Genomic DNA, 21,362 nt, shown 5'->3' on the forward strand with positions numbered 1-21,362 from the left:
ACAACTGAAAAGTAAGCAGGGAACTCTTGAAACAGATGGATTTTGCTGTTTTCTGCGTAAGGCATTTGTGTGGGGTGTTTTGATTTGTTTTTTAACTGAAGAGCAGAAAGGGATGATGTGAGGTTTTATCCCTATCTTTTGTTTATTTTTAGAAGTAGACCAACGAACAATCATGACCTAAATTCTACAAGACAGAAGTGCACACAAGCACATTGTTATATATCAGAATCTCTTTGAGTTCTGACAATTTCAGCAGAACTGTACACATGCATCTTCTTTAAAAGCAGACTACAAAAAAACTAACTCACCAATATGGTGAAAAAGAACTGTATATTGAAGACAGTGAACTCCACCTTTTAACTTCTTTGTCTTCGTACAGAGATAATGTGTGGGAACAGCATTAAAATTCAGACATAAATTGGTCAAAGGTAAAAAATAGATACCAGCACTTTTAAGTGAGCATCAGTTTTATGCTGTCATTAAAGTGAGGCTGAAATGAGGATGGAAGAAGCTGCAAACTGGGCATGTGCGGACTCTGCCCTCTCCCGTATTTAAATGGGAGCCGCTGCCGCTGCCCTTTGCTAAGCTGATGATGGACTGAAACAATCTGAAGCTCTAGTGAGAAACTCTGCACTGGATCTCACACCATTCCAAAGAATTTAACAATCTCCTTCACACACACAAAGGTAAAGTGGCTGACTTAAATTCAGAGGACAGCTCTCTTTCTTGGCTTTTGCTTAGATTTTGTTCACCTGAATAATCAGCCCAGTCAGAAGGGGATCTTTCGTCCCTCCGAGGACACCAAGAGCACCAACACTGTGGAGTCCTTCAGTGCATGGAATGAGTCAGAAGCCAATGCCTACACACTGATGGATCTGCCTCTTAAAACTCCAACAGTAAGTGTTCTCTGTCACTTAAAGCTGTAGCGTGTAGATCTCTGGCAAGGATGGCATTTATTGGACTGTTAAGGAGTATGTACACATTTAATTCTGTAATGTAATAATGAATGACATAATGAAAACTTTTAAATCTTCTTTTTATTCCTTTAACTATTTCTTTGGGCTGTATGAGCAGTATTTTTCAGCAGAGCTGTATGGGCAGAGGAAAGGCAAGAATGTCTAATGGCAAAGTGCATCAAATATGTTGCAAACTATCAAAACAAGATGTTCTTGTATGTTAAAACTGCTGTTTAGCAGTTCAAACACAATGCTCTCTTGTGCTGTTATTCAGGGTGGAAATCCCCATAATTTCTGTAATAATCTGTAAGTGCAGTGGAGTGCTTATGTAAATGTTAAAAGAGTTGCTATGTGCAGTTACCCAAGAAAGTTGTTTGGAAGGTTTTCTCAGGTAAGTCCTATGAACTCCCAAGTTTTTATATACTAAACAGAAAGACATTTTCCTTGGAAGTGTGAAAGTGAGAATCTGTTGTGATGATACTTCAGGATGGAATTTTTTGGGTTTGCTGAAAATTTCCTCCATCCCACCCCACAAGCCTAAACCAAAGGTGTTCAGAAGTCCTCTTCCTGGTTTGGTCTCTCTGAATATTATTAGAACTGAAGGTTTTGTTTGTGTGCTGTTTTTACAAAAGTCTGTTTAAAAGTTTTTAATGAAAACATGAGCCAATCTAATTTTTAAAGTTTTTTAAATCTACTTTTTAATAAAAACTGGATATCTGCAGTATATTACAGAAAAATAAACAAAGAAGTGTCCTGAGCCAAGGCACTTACAAGACTAAATTAGATGGAGAACACGTGAAAAAGGATAGCAGAACATAGCAGGGAGGGAGAAAAGGGGCAGGAGAGTGCATGGCAAAATGGAAAAGGATTCTGGGGACACAGTGATTTACACTGGAAAATTAAAAATTGATCTTTTCCCTATTCTGCTGAAAGATCTGATTAGCTGTCCCTTTCCTCTCCCTAGGTCAAGTGTCTGCACTGCCAAAATTTTGCATTTTCACTTGACACAAAGACTGGCTTAAGAGAGTTTCAGGAGTGAAAGCAGCGTGTGCTGCTTGTGGCTGAGATTAAATCTGGGAGATAGGATACAAAATCTGCTCTCCAAATTACTCAACAGGACAAGCATCATCTATGGCAAGCCCTGCTGTCTACTGGAAAGAGGGCTTAGCAGTTAACGTCACCCTGCTGAAACCGTGATTGAGGGGGGATTACACTCCTCTCTGTGCTGCCTGTCATCACACAGCAAGTGCCCACAGGGCCAAGCTCAGAAATCAGAGCAAGGACCTGTAAAGGAAAATAAGTGCTATCAGTTGCCTGAGGCCTCTTGTTAGGTAGGCAGCACAAAAACACAAGGAAGGAACACCAGGAAATTACAGTGGTTTTGGTCAGATAATTTTTCTAAGCTATGTAACTTGTTGTGATGTAAAAGGCCTAACATTATCATTGGTTGTGTAAGTCATACTGTGTAAATAAGTGGCTTCTTTACCTGCATTTGTAGGAAAATTAGGAACAAGGAAACTTGTTACATGGCCAAGGTTCATGTTGGACTGCCAAAACTTGCCATGTTTTGGAACTGGGCTCTATTCCATTATAACATTCTTCCTGCAAAGCCAGTTTGAAGTTAGATGAATTCATAAAAGCAACCACATAGCACTCCCTATTTTTTCCCCCCTTTTGTTGCCTTGTTTCACAGGAAATTAAATACAATCCTTCTGCCATGTTCAGGCAGAAGTAGCTGAAAAAGTGTCTTTGACATATTTTTTCTGCTCCTGGCTTTGGAATTGATGTCATATAAATCACAGTCAGTCAGAATCAGCACTGAAATATGTTCAAATGCCCAAACCACCTTAGGACGATTTCTTCTTTCCCTGTAGCTGTAACTAAACCTAATCTTATACTCTTGCTGTTGTGAGACTGTGAGGAATGGGCTGTATCAGATATGATTTATATTTACTATGAGTATTTGCTTCCATGGCCTTGCTCCTACCACTATCATTGTTAGCTTTAGTAGGACAACAATATTCCTGAATTTAATATCTGATCTAGACTTCCTTGTTACCTGGGCAAATCACTTTGGAAGTGTGATTTTGGTTTGGATTGCAAAGGAGCTCCTTTATCATTTCAACTGTCCCCAGATTAGTGTCTTGGAGGGTCTTGACACACTTCATGGTGAAATACAAGTTCTGCCCTGTGGCTGATTCATCTTTACTCTCTTCTCTGCTTGCACTGAGCCTTAGTCTGTCTCTTCCTAAAGAAGCAAGCTGGTTCCTCAGATTGTCCCTCAAGGAAGAATTCTGCCTCCCTTGCAAGCAGCTGTGGCAGCAGGTTGTAAATACAGAATAATGAGGCTCCATATTGTGCTGCAGCAAAGATTTAGACATATTTATCTATAAAACATTTGCTTTTCTCCAAACTCCCGGAAAGCATCTCAAGTTTGTAAATCTCAGGCAAGTTTGCAGCAAGATAACTGAAAACACAGTTCTGTTTTAGCTGTTTTGTTGTAGGCAGTAGCAAATATTCCTTTAGGAAGAACAGTGAGCATTTTAAGGAGGCAAACTTCGTTAAACCTACCTGCTTCCCTCTACTCTAGTGCTTCCACAAGGACACACTTAAACCTGCTGGAAAGAAGACACAGAGCAACTCCATAACCCTTGACTAGGTATCTATTGAGGGAAATGACAGAGTAGGATTTAGCAAAGAATTACACCTATTTATGGAGGAGTAAGATTTTCCTTTCCAATGGATAATAATGCTGTTTTAGGGTACAAACCAATTACTAAGACTTCTTAAAATTAAATTCCCACGTCACTGCTCATTATGCACATTTGGTATCTCTGTGAAATGCCCAGTCCTGGCTAAAGGCAGGCTGGTGTTTTGTCAGGGATGCTCATGTGAATCAGTGTGGCACTTCTCAAATTGGTTCTGCAAAACAATAGTGTAAATAAATAATAAATGATATGCCTTCCAGAGATTAAAAACATAAATTCTTACACAGCTCTAGCAAAAGGCCTGTTTTCATACACACCCAAACAAAGTTATAAAACCTGTTTTTAATCTTGACTAAAGATTGCCAGAATTGGGTTTGTTGAGCATGGGGAAGAGAGACCTTAGAACAGCCTTCCAGTACCTGAAGGGACTGAAAAGAAAATTAGAGGGGGAATTTTCCAAGGACATAGTGGTAGGACAAGGGGTAATGTGTTCTAACTGAAAGAGGGTATGTTTCTATTAGATATTAGGAATCTGTGAGGATGTGAGGCTCATTGCCCAGAGAAGCTGTGGGTGCCCCATCCCTGGGAGTGTTCCAGGCCAGGCTGGATGGGGTTCTGAGTAACTTGGGACAGTGTCCCTGCCCATGGCAGCAGTGTTGGAACTAGAGGATCTTTAAGGTCCCTTCTGACCTAAACCATTCTATGATCCTATGAACACCCCAAGATCCTCTCCCTGAGGATGCTCCCAATCTTTTTTACCCAGCCTGTATTTGTGCTTGGGACTGTCCTGACCCACACAGAGGACCTTGCAGGTGCCCTTGTTGAATTTCGTGAGGTCTGCATGGTCCCTCTCCAGGATGGAATCTCTCCACTCCAGCATTCCAACTACACCACACAGCTGGGTTCATCAGCAGAGCTGCTGAGAGTGCCCTCGATCCCACTCTCCATATTGCCAACAAAATGTTAAATAGTGCCAGCCACAATCCAAACATCTTCATTATGAGGTGTTTATAGAAAGCAGACTGAAGAGAAAACATGCAAGGCAACACTGCTGTGTATTATCATTGCAATTGAAATAGTTGTTCAGAGTATTCTCAAAGGACAAGTGCTACAATATGGATTTCAACAGGGGGATTTTTATTCTCCCTTGCCAACGCAGTACTTGTACTGTGCAATGACAACAGAAGACAGAATAAACAGGGCTAATGCACTGGAGAAACTAAATAGAGAAAGGCTTTGGGAATTATCTGATTTCTTGATTATCCTGCTGACCTGATTTTCTCAAGCACTATCTTTTTCCTGTCCTTTCTTTTGATTCCTGCAGAAGTTGAACTTGATACAGGCACATAATTTTGTCTTTGACTAAGGAAGCTGTGTGTATGTGATGGATTTGAAATGCTTAGGCCTGATCTAATCCCTTCTCAATCAACTAGTACCTTTCTTTGATGTAAAGAATAATAATTGCATTTCCAATGAAAATAGTGAAACTACTTTTTTAAAAAATAATTGATTTTTATCTCTTGGAGAATGGCTGAGTTGTATCCTCTGGTAAAAATCCAAGGCCCACAGGAAGTCCACACTAAAGTGCTAATTTATTCCTTTTGCCACACACCTTTTCCTGATTATATGCGTAGTTTTATAATTTATGCGCTAGCACTGCTCCAGTATAAATATTATTCCTTTATTTTTTCTCACACTTGATGTTTTTGTTGACTCTGAACTTGTTTCATTAATAAATGATTTCAAACTCTTCTACTTTCCCTTAACTAACCTTACCTCTCTTGTGATTTCTCCATGTATTTATATTTATCTTTCAGACTTTTCCTTGTCCTTAGCGCTCCACAAATTTAATCTTATCTTCATAGCCAAAACAAGCTCCTTTAGTTGCTCCATTTCTATTACATTGATCCAGTTCTGAATAAATGGATAGCTACAGGGAAAAACCATCAGAAATCTCCATTCTACTAAAAATCATAATTAACTCTCTGCAGAACAGGTGCTTAAAAACCTTCTAGCCACAAGGCTAAGGAGAAGTAAAACCAACCCAAAACAAAGAACACTTGATCTCATTCACTTGAAAGAGTTTTATCTCAGACTCTCCTTATCCACTTGCTATTAGTATGGGATTATTTTTGTTAGTTTACCTGCAGTGTGTTGAGCACAGCAATTCCTGGCTGGGCAAAATGCCCATTGATGTTAATGATGTTATGTCAACTTCCACTCTGCTGCAGGAACCTGAACCATAAATGCCATGATACTGTCACTCAGTCAGTGTATCAGACTTAACATTTCTCTCCAATTACAATAACAGCCAGAACTACATTTTCTTTCTCTAAGATCAGAATATTTGTCCAGCATTTCATTGCTGCTAATGTAGAAACCCAGGGAGTGCACTCTGGTGGTTGAGGATTGCTGTGGGCAGATATTCAGCACACAAAGCAATCTCATCCAGAATTCCAGGCACTCCTGGGGTTCACCTCTTGCTACTGGCACTTTGGTTTTATATACACACTGCCTGTAATGACCTCAGCCCAACCTCACAGATGTATTCACAAGTAATATCTGCTTCTATTGTTGAAAAATACCCATTTCCAATACTGCAATCTTCAGACTTGGCTACTGAATTTTGCTGTGAGTTATTAACTGATTAAGACATAAACACTTCAATCAAAGGTTCATTAAATACTTCACAGAGAGCAAAATGCCTTGATTCAGGCAGACCAAAAACCAGAACTGGTGTGCCTGTGGAAACCAGGCATAAGGTATAAAGGATTTGTGGTTTAGTTTTTCAGATCCTCAATTTAGTTTCCAAAAGACTCTTGTTCAAGCTGCCAGGCTTTTGGTAATCAGCTCTTGAGGGCAGCTCAAAATTCAGTGTTATTCAGTGGGAAAAAAGAAGTGGCCATGCTGCTAAAGGAGTAAATACCTATTTATCCACAGAACATTTCTACTTACTTAGAGGAGTCTAGCCCGTGATGTCAGAGGACAACTGAAATTGTACTTCACAGGTATAGAAACTTTCCTGAAATTAAATCTATAGGAAACTTCCTTTTTGTTTTACGTGATACCAGATGCAATGAAACAGGTCCCTTCCTGTCTCTTTTTTTCCTCTAGATCATTATTTTTTTGGGGGGGAGAGAATAGGTTGCTTTTCTTCAGTGAAATTCTAAATTGACAGTGAGCATACAAACCATCCTTTGCCCTTTCATTGCTGATGGCATCTTTATTCCCCAAAGATGATCAACAGTAAATGGAATTTGAATTTTCTTTTTGCATTCTTGACCGTTTTCCCTTCTAGAGAAGCACATGCCAGCCTATTCAGAAAAGTTTGGCAATATACCTATGACCTCTTGTTTGCTCCACAGAAAATGACAGTGCAAGATGTTCCTCGTGCCTTTCCCACAGTGGATGTCCCAGATCATGCCCATTATACGATTGGAGTTGTCATTCTCATAGTGGGGATTACAGGAACTCTGGGTAATTTCCTGGTCTTCTATGCTTTCTGCAGGTATCCTTCTTTTGAATGTCTTTTTAAATATTCAAATGTATGAACTTGAACTGTGTCCTGTGCACTGCAAACACAGTCCAGGAATACTATCTGACTACCTTATTGGCAGAGTAAAATGCACCAAGAGACTGCAAGATTCCTGTAGGAAAAGAGTGGCAACCTGCCACTTCCCTCTGATTTCTTCCCATTAACCACAACCAAAGCAAAATTGTTAGCAAGATTGCAAAGAACCACCCAGATATTCCAAGCAATAGAAATGCAGCCAAAGCAGAAATGTTACAGTGAATTTTTTTTCTACTGACTGTGTCTGCACTGAACTGATGGGCTGGCTTGCACCTCTGTACCTCACAGATCTGCTCTATTTTAGATGTTTCCTTCCTCCTGTTTTTTACTGGTCAGTTTCTTTCTTCCCCCCTGCTCATTAGTGGCCATGTCCCATTTTCTTCACATTTTCCAACACTTGGCTTGTTTCCTTTTAACTAAGTTCACATTCCAACTTTTATAAGTGATGGACATTGGATCTCTGACAATGTCATAGGCTCACCATTCCTGTTCACTCCTCATTCTGTCTGATTTGTCACTCTGGGGCAGAGCATTGACATGATGTTCAAGCCACTGAACTTCTACTTTGTGATTGTTCTTTAGGCACTGATTCAATAAACCAAAATAACAGGAACAAATTATAGGATAATTTGGCTGTGTTAACTTAGATCACTGGAGTGTAGATGAAAGTTGTCTTGTCTCAAGCTTATATTTATGGGCAGTAAGTTTCAGCACATTTCATTCAGGGTAGATACCAACACTTCAGTGAGAATGACAGTGGCCTTAAGAAGAGAAAAGGTGCTGGCATGCAGATCAGATATGTGAGGATGAAGTACATGAGCCAGTGCAGCTCTTTGGCTGGTCCCATACAGGATATCCAGTTATGGCACTTTCACTTCCACTGGAGGACACAGCTTGTCTTTATTTGAGGGTGATATGAAGATGAAAGTGATATGATAGCTGAGTAACTAGTACATCAGAAATTCAGAAAACAGTTTAGGTGCTTACAAAGCAGGCTCAGGTAATGACAAACCATAAAAGAACCAGCTGCCTGAAACAGAAATGTGTTCAGTGGCTTCACAGACTACAAACAAATACACACAATCCATAAGCACCTACTAATAACACGTCCTTGCTCTGGAATTGACAGAAAGGGTACAGTGGTCCTAGTGATAGATTCTGGACCAGTGCAAAAAGCCATGGTTTTGTCACCTATTTTTCAATTATGTCTAAGACTGAAATTGAGAAAGGAGCTAAGTAGTTACCCTGAGCCCCAAAGTGAAGAGCTCTCAGTTGTGTTTTTATGTGTACCCTTTAAAACATGGTACTGAAATATTATTATAAAAGCAGGCAGAATACACTGAAGACTGTTTATTGCTCTTTTAAAGACAGTCTGGGCCAATGAAATGTAGGTGTCACAGAGAAGAACTGATGTAAAACCAAGTGCTTGATGTAGTTCATAGTGAGTTTGCTTAATCCCTGTTGCTTAACAGGGCCCAGATCCAGACATCCATAGCGTACATCAACTTAACTTCCTGATAATTGTGGACATGCAGTGCACTGGTTAGAGTATTTAAAGAATATTTATCCCCATCACTGAGTTAGTTATCAAAACAATTCTGAGAAGTGCATAGGAGTGTAAGGGTGTAAAACTGAGCCTTGCTTGTATTCCCTTATGAGGGAAATGAGAATCACTCTGCTTTAGCTTACCATGTAGTGTTCCTTGGTATTTGTGAGCTCACAGGAAGGAGCAACAGCATAATTAACAGTGCAGCAGTGTTTAGCAACATTTCTTCTGATCTCTGTAGGAGTAGGAGCCTTCAGACTCCAGCCAACATACTCATCATCAATCTAGCTGTTAGTGACTTCCTGATGTCCATTACACAGTCTCCAGTTTTTTTCACCAGCAGCCTCTACAAACACTGGATTTTTGGTGAGAAAGGTTTGTATATCTTTTTTTCCAAGATTTCACTATGTATGTTCTTACCATAGTGGCAGTTAATCTATCTACCCTCCGGTACTCTTGCAATATTGAGAGCATTTCTCAACATTGTTTCAATGTTGAAACAAACATTTCTTTGAATATTTGTGTTCATGTGCAATAAATACACTGCCATTGTGAGAGGAAAATGATATTAATGAGATAGATAAAAAGGCACCACTGTCAACATGAGGCACAGCACTAATCTTCTTGCCAGTGCTCTTCCCCAGTCACCCACTGACTTAGTTACTGTCAGAGTCCTCTGACAAAGACACACTCCCCCTCAGCATATCAGCTTAAAAACCCTTCCAAATTACCTGCTCAGGGACTTGCACCTGGCACAGTGAGGCAAGAAAGCCTGGAAAACCTGATTTTTCACAAGAGAAATGTTAACACTTCCTGCGTAGTAAGAAAATGTGGAATGAATGTGCTTTCATTCTTCCAATATAACTGTTATAAGAGGAAGACTAGTTTTTGCCTCTTGAACAGGTAACTGACAGAAATTCAGAAGTAAAATTGGTATTTTGATCTCTGATGACCAAAACCATATTTTATTTTACTTCCATCAAGTGTTCATTTACATATGTTAGAACTAATCCCAACCACTGATTTTAATCATTAGGTTGTTTGAACAATTTAAATCACTCATTAATGTATTCATATTCTGAATATTTACTTCAGCTAAATTACTCATTAATATATTTATGTTTACTTCAGTTTTGCTGCCCTTGAGATATGAATAGCACCAAAGTAACTATATCCCATTGTTAAGTAAAACATCTGCTTCTATGGGACCTGCAGTAAAACTGGAGCTAAACCAGATATTAATGGTCTGCTGAAATGATGCCACTAGAAAAATCAGAAATCAATGTGTGAAAATATGTTAAGTCTTACTATCTCCACCAGTTGAAGCAAATAAAATCTTTGAAGTTTATCTCCATGGATAATATAATTAGCAAGACAGACAGCAGCTTTGAAGTAGCATTATAACTGCAGGAAAAACTCAAGTTTCATTGCTTTGCAAATTCCAGAAGACATTAGTTCATAAGAAACACAGACTTGAACTCTCCTAGCAATAATTACCATGGGTAGATTAATTTCACTGCTACTTCTGTCATCTTCATTGCAAGGCTGTGAGCTGTATGCCTTCTGCGGAGCTCTTTTTGGCATTACATCTATGATCACTTTGATGGTGATTGCCTTGGACAGATATTTTGTCATCACAAAACCTCTGGCTTCTGTTGGAGTGACGTCAAAGAAGAAGGCCCTAATAATCCTGGTAGGAGTCTGGCTGTACTCTTTGGCTTGGAGTCTCCCACCCTTCTTTGGATGGAGTAAGTGAACTGGAATAAAACTTTTTTGCCCTCATAAGTATTGGATTAAAGACCAGTTAAAGGTACAGAAGAGGGTTGAATTAATAGCTCACATATGAGGCTATAATAGACCAATTTGAAAAAAAAGATGGAATACATGGTGAAACTGAAGGTCTCTAATCAAAAGAAAATAATGCAGGGGGTATTACAGCATATTATATAACAGTGGCACTTTTCCTTAAGCACATTACTTGCTGCATAAAGAACAGTACATAAATTCATGGCCAGAATTTATGAAGAATGTACCTGCACATTATCCCATGTCTACCTCCATTGAATCAAATTCAACAATATATAAGTTAAATGAATGTATTTGTGTTATTTCTGATGAATTTTCATCCCCAAAGGTGCTATCTAAGACAGAAGTGTCAATCTAATTCTTTTTACTCACATGAAATAGTCTGAGCATTTGAACATCAAAACCCAGCCCACCACTATGCTCCCTAATTCCAGACGAGAATGTGTCTGCCAACTGAGGTGAGAACACAGACATGTTTGACTAGTACAGGATGCAACAACCAACTCAGGTATTGTGAAGAATTCCAGCAGAGTTTTGTTGTTGTCCTATCATTGCCATTCTGGTCCCCCTAAACATGAAGCAGGCAAACTGCAATACTGACAGAAGCAGGCTTTAGTTGAGTGAGAAGCTGTTAGAATAACAAAATGACAATATAGCCTTAGATTATAGATTTTCAGCTGAAGAAGGTGGAATACTTGCTTGAAGGGTGTTATTATCTTGTAATTAGATTGTAATAGTGCCCACAGTATGAACTCTCACACTGTAATTAGATGCATTTGAGAACATCTGGTGCAATATTTTTAAGAGCGGAACAGAAAATATCGGTGTAAACAGTTAAAATTAAAATTCCAAAGTAAAAAGATGTTGCTACTGCCAATTTATTTACTTAACAGTTTGAAACAGTTCCTTTAAAGAGAATACATTTTATTTCAGGCGGAACATGATTTCTTTTTTTTTAACTTAGTTTTACTTCATGGCAAAATAATTTGGTCTACACAAGAAATCTTTCTCCTTTTCCCAGTAAATTTATCTGCATATGCTTAGAAAAGTGGTACATAGAGCAATTGGTTGACTCCTTAGGAAGAAAGCAAATTGACAGGAAATGGAGATATTTAAAACAATGCAGGTCTGGCCCAAGACCCAAAAAAGTACTTGGAGAGATTCCTTTTGACTATGATAAGTTTTAAATAATATTCAAGCAAAATTATTCTGTTTTCTGAAGCCTTAGACTGATAAACATAAATACAATAGGGAAACAAAATAGAAGAAAATATAAAAGTCCTTTACATGAAGAATTATCCTTTTAAACCCTTTTTTCCCTTTCAGAGAATAGGACTAAATCCCATGTTTTTCTGAGTATCTCCTCTAACTTCTGCACTCTAAATAACAATCCCTTCATGGTCTGTGCCCTCTCCTGTCTTCCCTTCTAGGTGCCTATGTTCCTGAGGGTTTGCTGACCTCCTGCTCCTGGGACTACATGACTTTCACACCATCAGTCCGTGCCTACACGATGCTGCTTTTCTGCTTTGTCTTTTTCATTCCTTTGATTGCCATCATATACAGCTATGTCTCTATCTTTGAGGCTATCAAGAAGGCCAACAAGTAAGTAGCCAACAGTTCTAAGTTTTTATCTTTGTATTTAAGTGACTGTTTTCTTGAAAGAAAGAAAGAAAAAACAGGAGAAGATTGGGACGTTTCTCACACTTATTTTGCAAGCACAACTGAAACAGAAAACCGAAAGAGAATTCTGTCAATAGTCAACATGGTAAGAAGTATTATTCTTAGAAGGGCCATTTCTGAATTTAGGCCTGAGCTTATCAGTATATTATCTAATGACATGGAAAAGGGAACAAAAATTAACCAACCAGAATAAGAACAAAACAGGATCTCAGAAACACCTAACAACAGTGTATCAATAACTGTTTCACAGAAAAAATGAATTGAATTGAACTATAAATTTTTTTAAAGAGTAAAGGGTGAAAAAGAGATTAAAGATTTAATAGCAGGATTCTGAAACAAAAAGCTCTTGCTTTAGAAGTAAAGGGCAGCCTGCCCCACTCTGTGTGCCATCTGTAGGTACCAGTTCCATAGATCCCAGATCTGCTCACAGCTCAGAAATACAAAGTGACAGCAAGGTAGCAAAACAGGACCCAGGGAAGCAAAGGCTCCTCTAACTATCTTTAACTCAGCATTATTCAACTGGCTTGAATATCTGCTTTATGTGGAAAATCTTTTGGTACAGGACTGTTTTTTTCATCGAAGCACATGTGGATTTTGCCACTCATTAGTGCAGCAGAATTACATTGAATGGTGAAGGATGGGTCATGTACTTGCATTAACATGCAAGAAAAGTGCATGAGTTTTAGCCTTTAGTAGCAGAATTAAAATTAATACTAAATTAATTTAGTAGCAGTAATTGCTGCCCCACTTCATGAAGCTATTTTCTCACTTCCCTACCTTTGTTTTTTGCTGTTGTATGTTTATTTTCCCTAGGTCTATTCAGACATTTGGATGCAAACGTGGAAATAAAGAGTTCCAGAAACAGTATCAGAGGATGAAAAATGAGTGGAAGATGGCGAAAATTGCACTGATTGTCATCTTGTTTTTTGTCATTTCCTGGTCACCATACTCTGTTGTTGCTCTGGTAGCTTTTGCTGGGTAATTATAAATGTATCAGCACAGGAATATTCAGAGAAAGCAAAAGATGTGGAATTGTAAAAGACAGATGAAAGTCAAAGCTACTTGTCATGTTTGATGTCTGAAGAGTGTCCAAAACATTCACATATTTAGGAGTGATATTTAACAAATGGGGCACATGCTGACTGATTTTGGCTTAGTTTGACTTTAAGAATTTTTTTTTAAAAAAAGAGAGAGAGAGAAAGAAAACAATATTATTTCTGACAACATAAACTGCCATGCTGAAGATTTCTGAGTGTGTTCTCCATGCTAGGATATTTGAACTATCTGAACTTTATTTAGCACTAAAATGCTAAATAAAGCACTCCAAAAAGATCCTTTTATGGGTTGATTCTCTTTTTTTTCTCTACTTCTTTAATCTACAAAAGCATTTTCATTTTTTTGTGTTACATCAAACTGCTGAAATTCCTTACATGTATAAATAAGTTCAAAATTAGTACATACATGCCTTGGGAGCTTTTTGGTGCTGGATATAAGAGATCATAAATATCAATCATCAAACCATGTTCTTCATCTATTTAATTGTCAGCATTTTATACAGTAATTTCAATGGAAGCATGACAGTATTAAAACACATAGGTTGACAGCAGACAGTTGATACAATCCAGGCAGGTATTGGGAATCGAGATGCCTTGGCTCTATGTGATTATTTCTCCCACCTTAAGATGTGAATTTTCCTGTGCTTTAGTTTAGCCTCTCTAAAATGTGTGTGACTAGGACGGTTTGTCACCTTCAAAACCTCAACTGGAAGATTCCTATGACAATACAAACCACTTCTCTTTGTATTTTTCAAGTCAGAGATAAAAATAGGTGTTCCTAAAATTGACACACAGCTCGAATTTACTTATGATGGAGCATTTTGGGAGAAAAGGGTGATTTTTGTCACACAAAACAATGCTTTAAGGGATTGCTTTAAGCTGACCACTACGTAGAACTGTTGAACTGTCGCTAGGATTCAGCATTTGCCTTGGGAGGATCAAGTATCTGCTGAACTTGGCTTTTGAGAGTTTCACACTCTCAAAAATCTAAACAAATGAAGAATTTTATAATTCTCCAGTATGTCAGAAATTAGCATTTTCAAATTTTACTTACAAAGTTATCTGGGGAGAAACATAGCTTCATTCAGATTTTTTCCATTTCTGAACTCTCTCTTCTATGCAATCATACTGGGATTTGTCAGAGATTAATAGACCAAGTCTGCATGTCTTCTGTGAAATTTTATTACAAGGGACTCAGATAAAATCTCACTGCTTGCTGCGTATGGGAGGCAGACACAGAGTCTGTGGCTACAGTCTTGGATTAAAGACAACTCATCTGACAAACCAACATATGAAAAAGGAAGGAAGAACCTTAATTCCTTTAGAAAATATTTTGAATAGGGAATAGAGAGGTGACACACAGTCATAACTTACTAACATTTTTGGTCTACAGGTTGCATTTTCTGGAAATTATTAGCTTAAACATGGGAATGATTGGCTTAAACACAAGGCTTTGCCATTGTTTGTTTCTGTCAGCTGAACTCCCCATCAACCTTACCAAAGCATTGTCTCAGCTCAGCGCTGAAACCTCCATTCCAGTAAGGTTATGCTGTGTGTTATCCAGAATCTGTGAAGATTTATACCTCTAATCAATGTTCTTGGAGTATAATCAGGAGAAACCATGTTAAAAATTGCACATGGGGAACATCTTTATCAGAAAAGCCTTAAGAGGTGAACTGGCAGCTCAACACTCAAGCAGCTGAAAAAATGGCTCCTATATTGCAATTGGCAAACCATTCCACTTCATCACAAAGCATGTATATTCCCACAGTATAATGAAAAACTTCCTCACCAGGATGGTAAGGCCTTCTTAAAGGCTGACACTGTCCCTAGGTTAAATAACATGGGAATTACCACAATCCTGAATCACAGTAGTGAAGTACTGCCAGGGAAGCCCCAAGAAAATCATCTTTCTCAGAAACACAATTAGACTGAGGTTTGGTCTTTACAGGCAAAGGATTTAGAATTTGTTCTCTCACTGTTTTGGTACAGGAACTCCCCTTTTATTCTCTCTAGAGCCTTAAAGCACTGTCTTGCCACTGTGTAACTGCACAGATAATGCAGAAGTCAATGTGTTTGCATTACTCTAGGTATTCCCACATCCTAACACCTTTCATGAACTCCATACCAGCTGTGATTGCCAAAGCTTCTGTCATCCATAACCCCATCATTTATGCCATCACCCATCCCAAATACAGGTAAGTTCACTCTTACAAACTATGTTTAACATAGCACAGAAAATCTGAGAATAAATTTGTCACTTTTAGTACCTGAACTCTCCTTCACCAGTTCTTTTTAATTCTGTAGGACAGCCTTGCCCTCCCCAGGAACACTCCTCAATGCCACAGAAATGTCAGTGGAATTTGTACTTGGAACAAACTACTGAGCAGATGGTAGTTAGAGATGTTTATGGGTACTGATCTGTGTTTACCTATTGCCTGCTAAAAGATGGAAACCTTTCCATCTCAAAGGAAAGTACCATAAATTTTTAGCTGTCTTCAAGAGATGCAGACATTGGGCAGTGTTGCAAATAGCACTTTGTTACATTAACCAGGCCAGTGAGACAGACAATACAGTGAGCCAAAGCACCTCTGCCCTGTTTTGTGCATCTTCCTCAAGGCTTTCACATTTCAGGTAGTGTTTCCTCTGACAGGTAACATGAAGGGTCATCACCACTCCAAGTTCAGATGCAGGCAGTGAGATTTGACAGCAGCAAAGCCACAGACAGGCTGTTGATTCACCACTTACAAAGACTTACTATGGAACTGGATAGAGAAGAGGTGGGCAGGAACATCAGGTGGGGAAGGCTGGCAGGAAAGAGGGAAGCTAGGCCAGAGTTTCCTAATGCTGCATATGACCAAAGTAATGCAGTCATATAAATGCACATTTGATACAACTCTACAGATAGCCAGCAAACAGATGTGTAAGAGGAGCTAGAATAGCTGCTTAGGGGAAGATTAAAATAATTCATTATGTAGTACTTCTGTGAGGTTCAGTTTAAAGGGATAGAATTTTATTTTTGCCCTGATTAAGCTGAAAGCAGATAAAACATTGTTTTAATAGCTCCCTTCAGTTCCAAGAGTTATATTTTAATGCCCTTATCCCTGCCAAGCAATAAATTTGAGTTCTGCAGAACACTGTGAATAAGTGATCTTGCAGGGTGATTGTATATGAGATATCTCGAAAACTCTTTTTGTACCCAGTAATTTTCCAGTCCATGCAGTATTAGTTCATCTCTCTGAATAAATGCATTGTTTATGATGATTGAATTTTTGTGTAGAAAAAAAACCTGACTGATTCTACCTCTTATCCATTAGAAGAGCCATTGCAACATATGTTCCTTGCCTTGGACCCCTACTGAGAGTTTCTCCTAAAGACTCACGGTCCTTCAGCAGTTACTCCTCCAGACGAGCGACCGTAACCAGCCAGTCCTCTGAGATAAGTGGGCTGCAGAGAGGAAAAAGGAGACTGTCTTCTCTCTCTGACAGTGAATCAGTAAGGGAGGCACTTCCTATACACCCATTTTTAATTGCAAAACAATTAATTTTCATATAGTCTTTCCAAGTGGTAGATTCTTTAGATGAAATGCATTATGGTGCTTGTTACAAAAGCTCCAGAGAAAGTGGAGGGACAAAGGGAAATTAAAGACAGAAGACTGAAGTGTAAAAGCAGAATATAGATCATTTTCTTCTTGATGGTTGGAGGCACTGATGGAAGAGTGGAAAGACAGAACAACAGGAATTTTAGAAAGTAAAGTGTTACCAATAGATAAGGCTTTACAAAGCCTTAGCTATCAGTAACAATAAAGGAAGCACAGAGTCAGAGCTCAGCTGAAAGTCTGATCATACTTTTAGGTTGTGCTTGTCTGACCACAGATTTGCAGTCTGGACATAGAAAAAAGTAAAAAAAAGTTTTAGTCACAAAATAGTTCTCTACTGAAAGCAAGGTTGTAATGAAATAGATGATGCTTTCTGAAAGTGGGATGTATTCGTAAACATACTAATCATCAGATTTAGACAAATCAGTAAATCCATTACAGAATCTTTCTCACAGAAGACCTCAACAGCTTGCTGCTGCCAGTCTAAGTGGAAACAAATGTTTTACACAGCAGCTGAAAACAGGGCAAGCTATTTGGCATCCAGGCTCCCTCATGTAACTCAAAGTTACATTACTAACTAAATAAGCATATTAGTTAGTAAATTGCAATAATTTCAGACTAAATTTCCAAGTAATTGAAAAGACAAAATTTTCTTGGCAATTCTTCTTCACAGTCAGGATAATAATCATATCTAATCCAGCCAAGTGCTGAATTCTGGCAGTTGTTTTTAACAGTCATGTTTCAATTTCTTTGTCCTCTCTGTTCTTCTGACTTCTCAGTCCAATCAAAATTAAATTCTTCTGGCTGGTAGCCTCCAGTCAGGTGGAAGGTTTTAAAACTGGCTAGTAGAAAAGGAACATATTTATATTGCATCTCTTACACTGTGACTCCCTCAGTAACATGGTTTTGTTTTCCCATTAATTGGAACAAAGTTTATAAACCCAGGACTCCTTCCTGAAACAAAATATTTCTAAAGCACTGATTCTGCAGCCCTGAGACATTTCCTTCTATTTATTTCTGCTTCCACCCAAGCCACTTCGGAAACTTGGCCCTAATTCCTCCAAACACCTGTGCTTCCTAAGTGGGTAGTACTGAGGAAACATTCCTTGTCTCCTTGGAGCTACAAAAGGCATCAGAGAAGTTTCAACAATCAATTGTAACAAAACACTATTTTCTTTCAAATTTTGCAGGGTGTCCTGTGGAGGAAAAAAAAAGTAAGCTGATTTTTAAATGCAACAGACTTGTTAGTTTTATTTGTACTTACAAGCAAATATTTAATGAAGTTATATATGGCAGAACTTTTGTGAAATGTCTTTTATACAATGCCTGTCTCTTTTATGATTTCTGTCTAGTATTTTTGCTGTATTCATTTTAGGGCTGTACTGAAACAGAAACTGATACTCCCAGTATGTCCTCCAGACTTGCCAGAAGACATATTTCCTATGAAACGGATAAAGATACAACTCAGACTAGTGACATAAGAGCCAAACAGACAAGCCAGGATTCTGGGAATTGTGGGAAGGTAATAGACTGTGTAATACCTAAATTCTCTGACAACTGACAAGTTAACAAATCTGCACATTGTACCATAATTAATCATGAAGGTTTCTGCCAAGAAGAAGCGGATAACCTATGAGTTAACACAATGAGTAATGGCTTAGAGGCTGTAAAAGGTCATCAGCTTTTTATTCCCACCCTGGTTCAGTATTCAGCTGTCTTCATTGCATTACTGCTGCTGTTTTCAGAGAACTTAGCATCTGAATGGAGAGTTGTCTCCTGTTTGGTTTTAAGTATGTATTTAGTAATATTTGTCTTTTATTGTCCAAATTACTTGGTCGATCTTCCTGTTGTCTCACCATTTGCTACCAAATCCATATGGTAAGATGTAAAAACGAATCTATCTCTAATGTATCACTGATTTTCAGCCAGTCCTCTTTTCAGTCAGTCCTCTTTTTTCTCCTATGCAGTTTGCATAAGTCAGATATTGTGATTTACCTTTATGCCATTTATGTCTGTCTTCTCTCTGTTCATTTTTCAGACAGCTGTTTCAGATGCTGATGACATATTGATGGTGGAGTTGAATGTCAGAGAGTACATGGCTACATCTACTGTAAGAACTATTCTTTTAATATTTGGCAACAAAAACTAATGACAATCCCAGTCCCTGAGCACAAATTAAGTTGTTTTTGAGATGCAAAAATTACACAATATTCTCAGCACAATGCAGAAAACATGACCACAAAGGGTAGACCATTGCTGAAAACAAGCAGAAGGAGAACATAGGTACTACAGGATTCTTCTGAAGTCCAACTTCTCCATGGAACCTGAATATTTTCTTGAATTAATATGTTCTCTGATGAGGTCTGATGATTTCCTTAGTGGAGTATGGAAGCATTAACTTTGTGCCATCTGTATATTAATGATGTATATGCTAAGCTGAGACAGCCTTAGTCCTGTGGCAAGTACTGCTGTACAAACAAACAAAATCAAAAATCAAAAGTGATTTTGTTAACTATTTAATGTTCTCTGTTTTGGGTTGCAGCAAACATCTAAAACATGCAGCTTGGAGGAAGTCAAGGTCAGTTTTTGAAACATGCCATGTCACCTATTTAGTAAGATGTTTTTTGTTGTATCAGTGTCTGTTTCTTTTTCATCTAACACAGCTACAGCATATGGGTAAAAATATCTGACATCTCTCACAAGTGAGTCAACTTGCCTTAATTTTCAGCAGATATGGAAATAAAAGCAAAGAGTTGACAGATGAAAACAGCAGTTTTATCTTTGCAGCACTAACCCAAATGTAATACAATCACCTTAAATTGTCTCTTTATTGTTAGCAATGATCTTTATGAGCTATTGTGAGCCTCATCCTAACTGATTTTTTGGTCCTGTGCAAGCAATAGCTAACATCACTTATTATCAAAACATGCTAGTTAATCTTTCCCTTAATTTTTACCTCATTATGTAGTTTGCTTCCTCCTTCGATTATCCATGCTGTTAACACTACATTTTTACATTACCTCTTGCCCAATGAGCCTAAGCACTCCCTCTTTATGGAGAAACTCTTTGTCTGATTGATTCCATAGGCTGTCTGAACGTATTCACAGTATTTGTGTTCACAGCTGAATGTACTGTCATTAGCCTGGTCTTTTTTCAAAGTAGACCAGCACTAAAGTAGCAGATGCAATCTTTAATGCTTTAGTACATTAGCTTGTTTAAAAGGTGGGTTGTTATTCTTTCATAAGTTATTCATGAAACATTAAAAAAATTCAGATCTACTTTTCCCTCCATCATTTAAGTTTGCTTGCAGTCAGGCATGGGGGGTAGCAAAGTGCTAAATATGTCATTTTAAATAGATGATTCAATGGGATCTCCTTGTAGATGTTTGTGTTGTCCATTTCTTGTAAATCTTTGCATCCTTTAGAAAAGTGAGAGCCTGAACAGTATTGGACAAAGAAAAGGAGAGTCTCACCAGGGACCATCTTCAGCCCAGATACCCAGTATTACAATAACATGCAGCAGTGTCCAAGGAGTAGAGCTGCCTTCTAGATACAACTCTGGTTTCCTGTACCCTAAATCCAGCAGTCACAAGCAGAACAAGAAGTCCAGCAGTTAAATGAGTGCTGCAAGCCAGAATATCACCTTAGCCAAGAGCTCTGGAACAGCTGTGGACTGCTGAATCCAGAATTCCTTCCTAGATTGGTCTGAAATGCTCCTACAAAGACACAGCACAAGACAAGCAAGGCTAAAAACATGAGGAGTGATCTTTTCAGCATCAGAACTTTCTTCAGTGGAACACATCTTGATCTGAGTCACACTGTCATTTTAATATTTCTTCTTTATGCAGCTCATGAAAAAGAATCTTTCATTTGGATTTTACTCTGCTCACATACATCCCACCACTGTACAGACCTTACTTAGAAGCTTTCTAGGATCAACCTGGGAATCCTAGAGGGAAGGGAAACATGATATTCAAAATTGGCTTTGTTCACTTAGTGTATTAACTTCAAAACTATTGCAGAGCTAAAGCTGAGAAATTTGGGGGGAAATGTACATTAGTTCCTGAAGGTGGTTTCTTCATTATTGTGATATTTCTCAACCAAATGTAAATTTAATTATACAGTCAGTGCTCCCTTCTCTCATTAATGACATGTTTTTCCCCATTGTCTTCTGCAACTCAATGAAAGGCAATGTACTTAAACAGTAATTTGAAGTCTCATATCTTTATTTTAATTTCTGAGACAGGGAAAGAGAAAGGAGTAACACTTGAGGAAAAGGCTATGGTCCTTTCCATACTTAGCTTCTTTTCCAACAGTGACTTAAGAGATGATTTTAACCCATTCTCAGCTAACTTCCCCAGATCAATAGGAGATCATTATGAAACTCCTTCTGACTTTCCTTTAGCAGGTTTCATGTGAAGAATGCAAAACACAAATAAATAT

The 21,362-nt window shown here is 38.3% G+C and overlaps 2 protein-coding genes across 5 annotated transcripts in view; one reads left to right on the plus strand and one right to left on the minus strand.

Moving 5' to 3' along the window:
• The window catches only part of WAPL (WAPL cohesin release factor), a 123,992-nt gene that overhangs the window by 90,553 nt on the left and 12,077 nt on the right, over positions 1 to 21,362 (minus strand). For 3 of the 4 annotated variants that reach the window (XM_083866297.1, XM_083866298.1, XM_083866293.1), the window contains exons 3-5: positions 5,441 to 5,594; positions 3,528 to 3,619; positions 2,443 to 2,558 (exon numbers count right to left, since the gene is read on the minus strand). The exons of the other annotated variant lie outside the window; for it this stretch is intronic. The gene's annotated coding sequence lies outside the window, so the exon portion shown is untranslated. The remainder of the gene's footprint in view (positions 1 to 2,442; positions 2,559 to 3,527; positions 3,620 to 5,440; positions 5,595 to 21,362) is intronic. 4 annotated transcript variants of the gene reach the window in all.
• Positions 790 to 20,536, plus strand: OPN4 (opsin 4; the record flags this gene model as incomplete). The annotated part of the gene is made up of 12 exons (XM_083866299.1): positions 790 to 896; positions 7,030 to 7,172; positions 9,023 to 9,156; positions 10,326 to 10,529; positions 12,018 to 12,189; positions 13,081 to 13,245; positions 15,413 to 15,520; positions 16,640 to 16,817; positions 18,296 to 18,442; positions 18,959 to 19,030; positions 19,463 to 19,498; positions 20,345 to 20,536. Exons 1-12 carry the CDS (start codon positions 870 to 872, stop codon positions 20,534 to 20,536), a joined length of 1,578 nt encoding a protein of 525 aa, XP_083722425.1. The 5' UTR covers positions 790 to 869.

The sequence above is a fragment of the Zosterops lateralis genome, assembly GCF_965231275.1.
Source record: "Zosterops lateralis genome assembly, chromosome: 8".
In the NCBI taxonomy this organism is placed as follows: Eukaryota; Metazoa; Chordata; class Aves; order Passeriformes; family Zosteropidae; genus Zosterops; species Zosterops lateralis.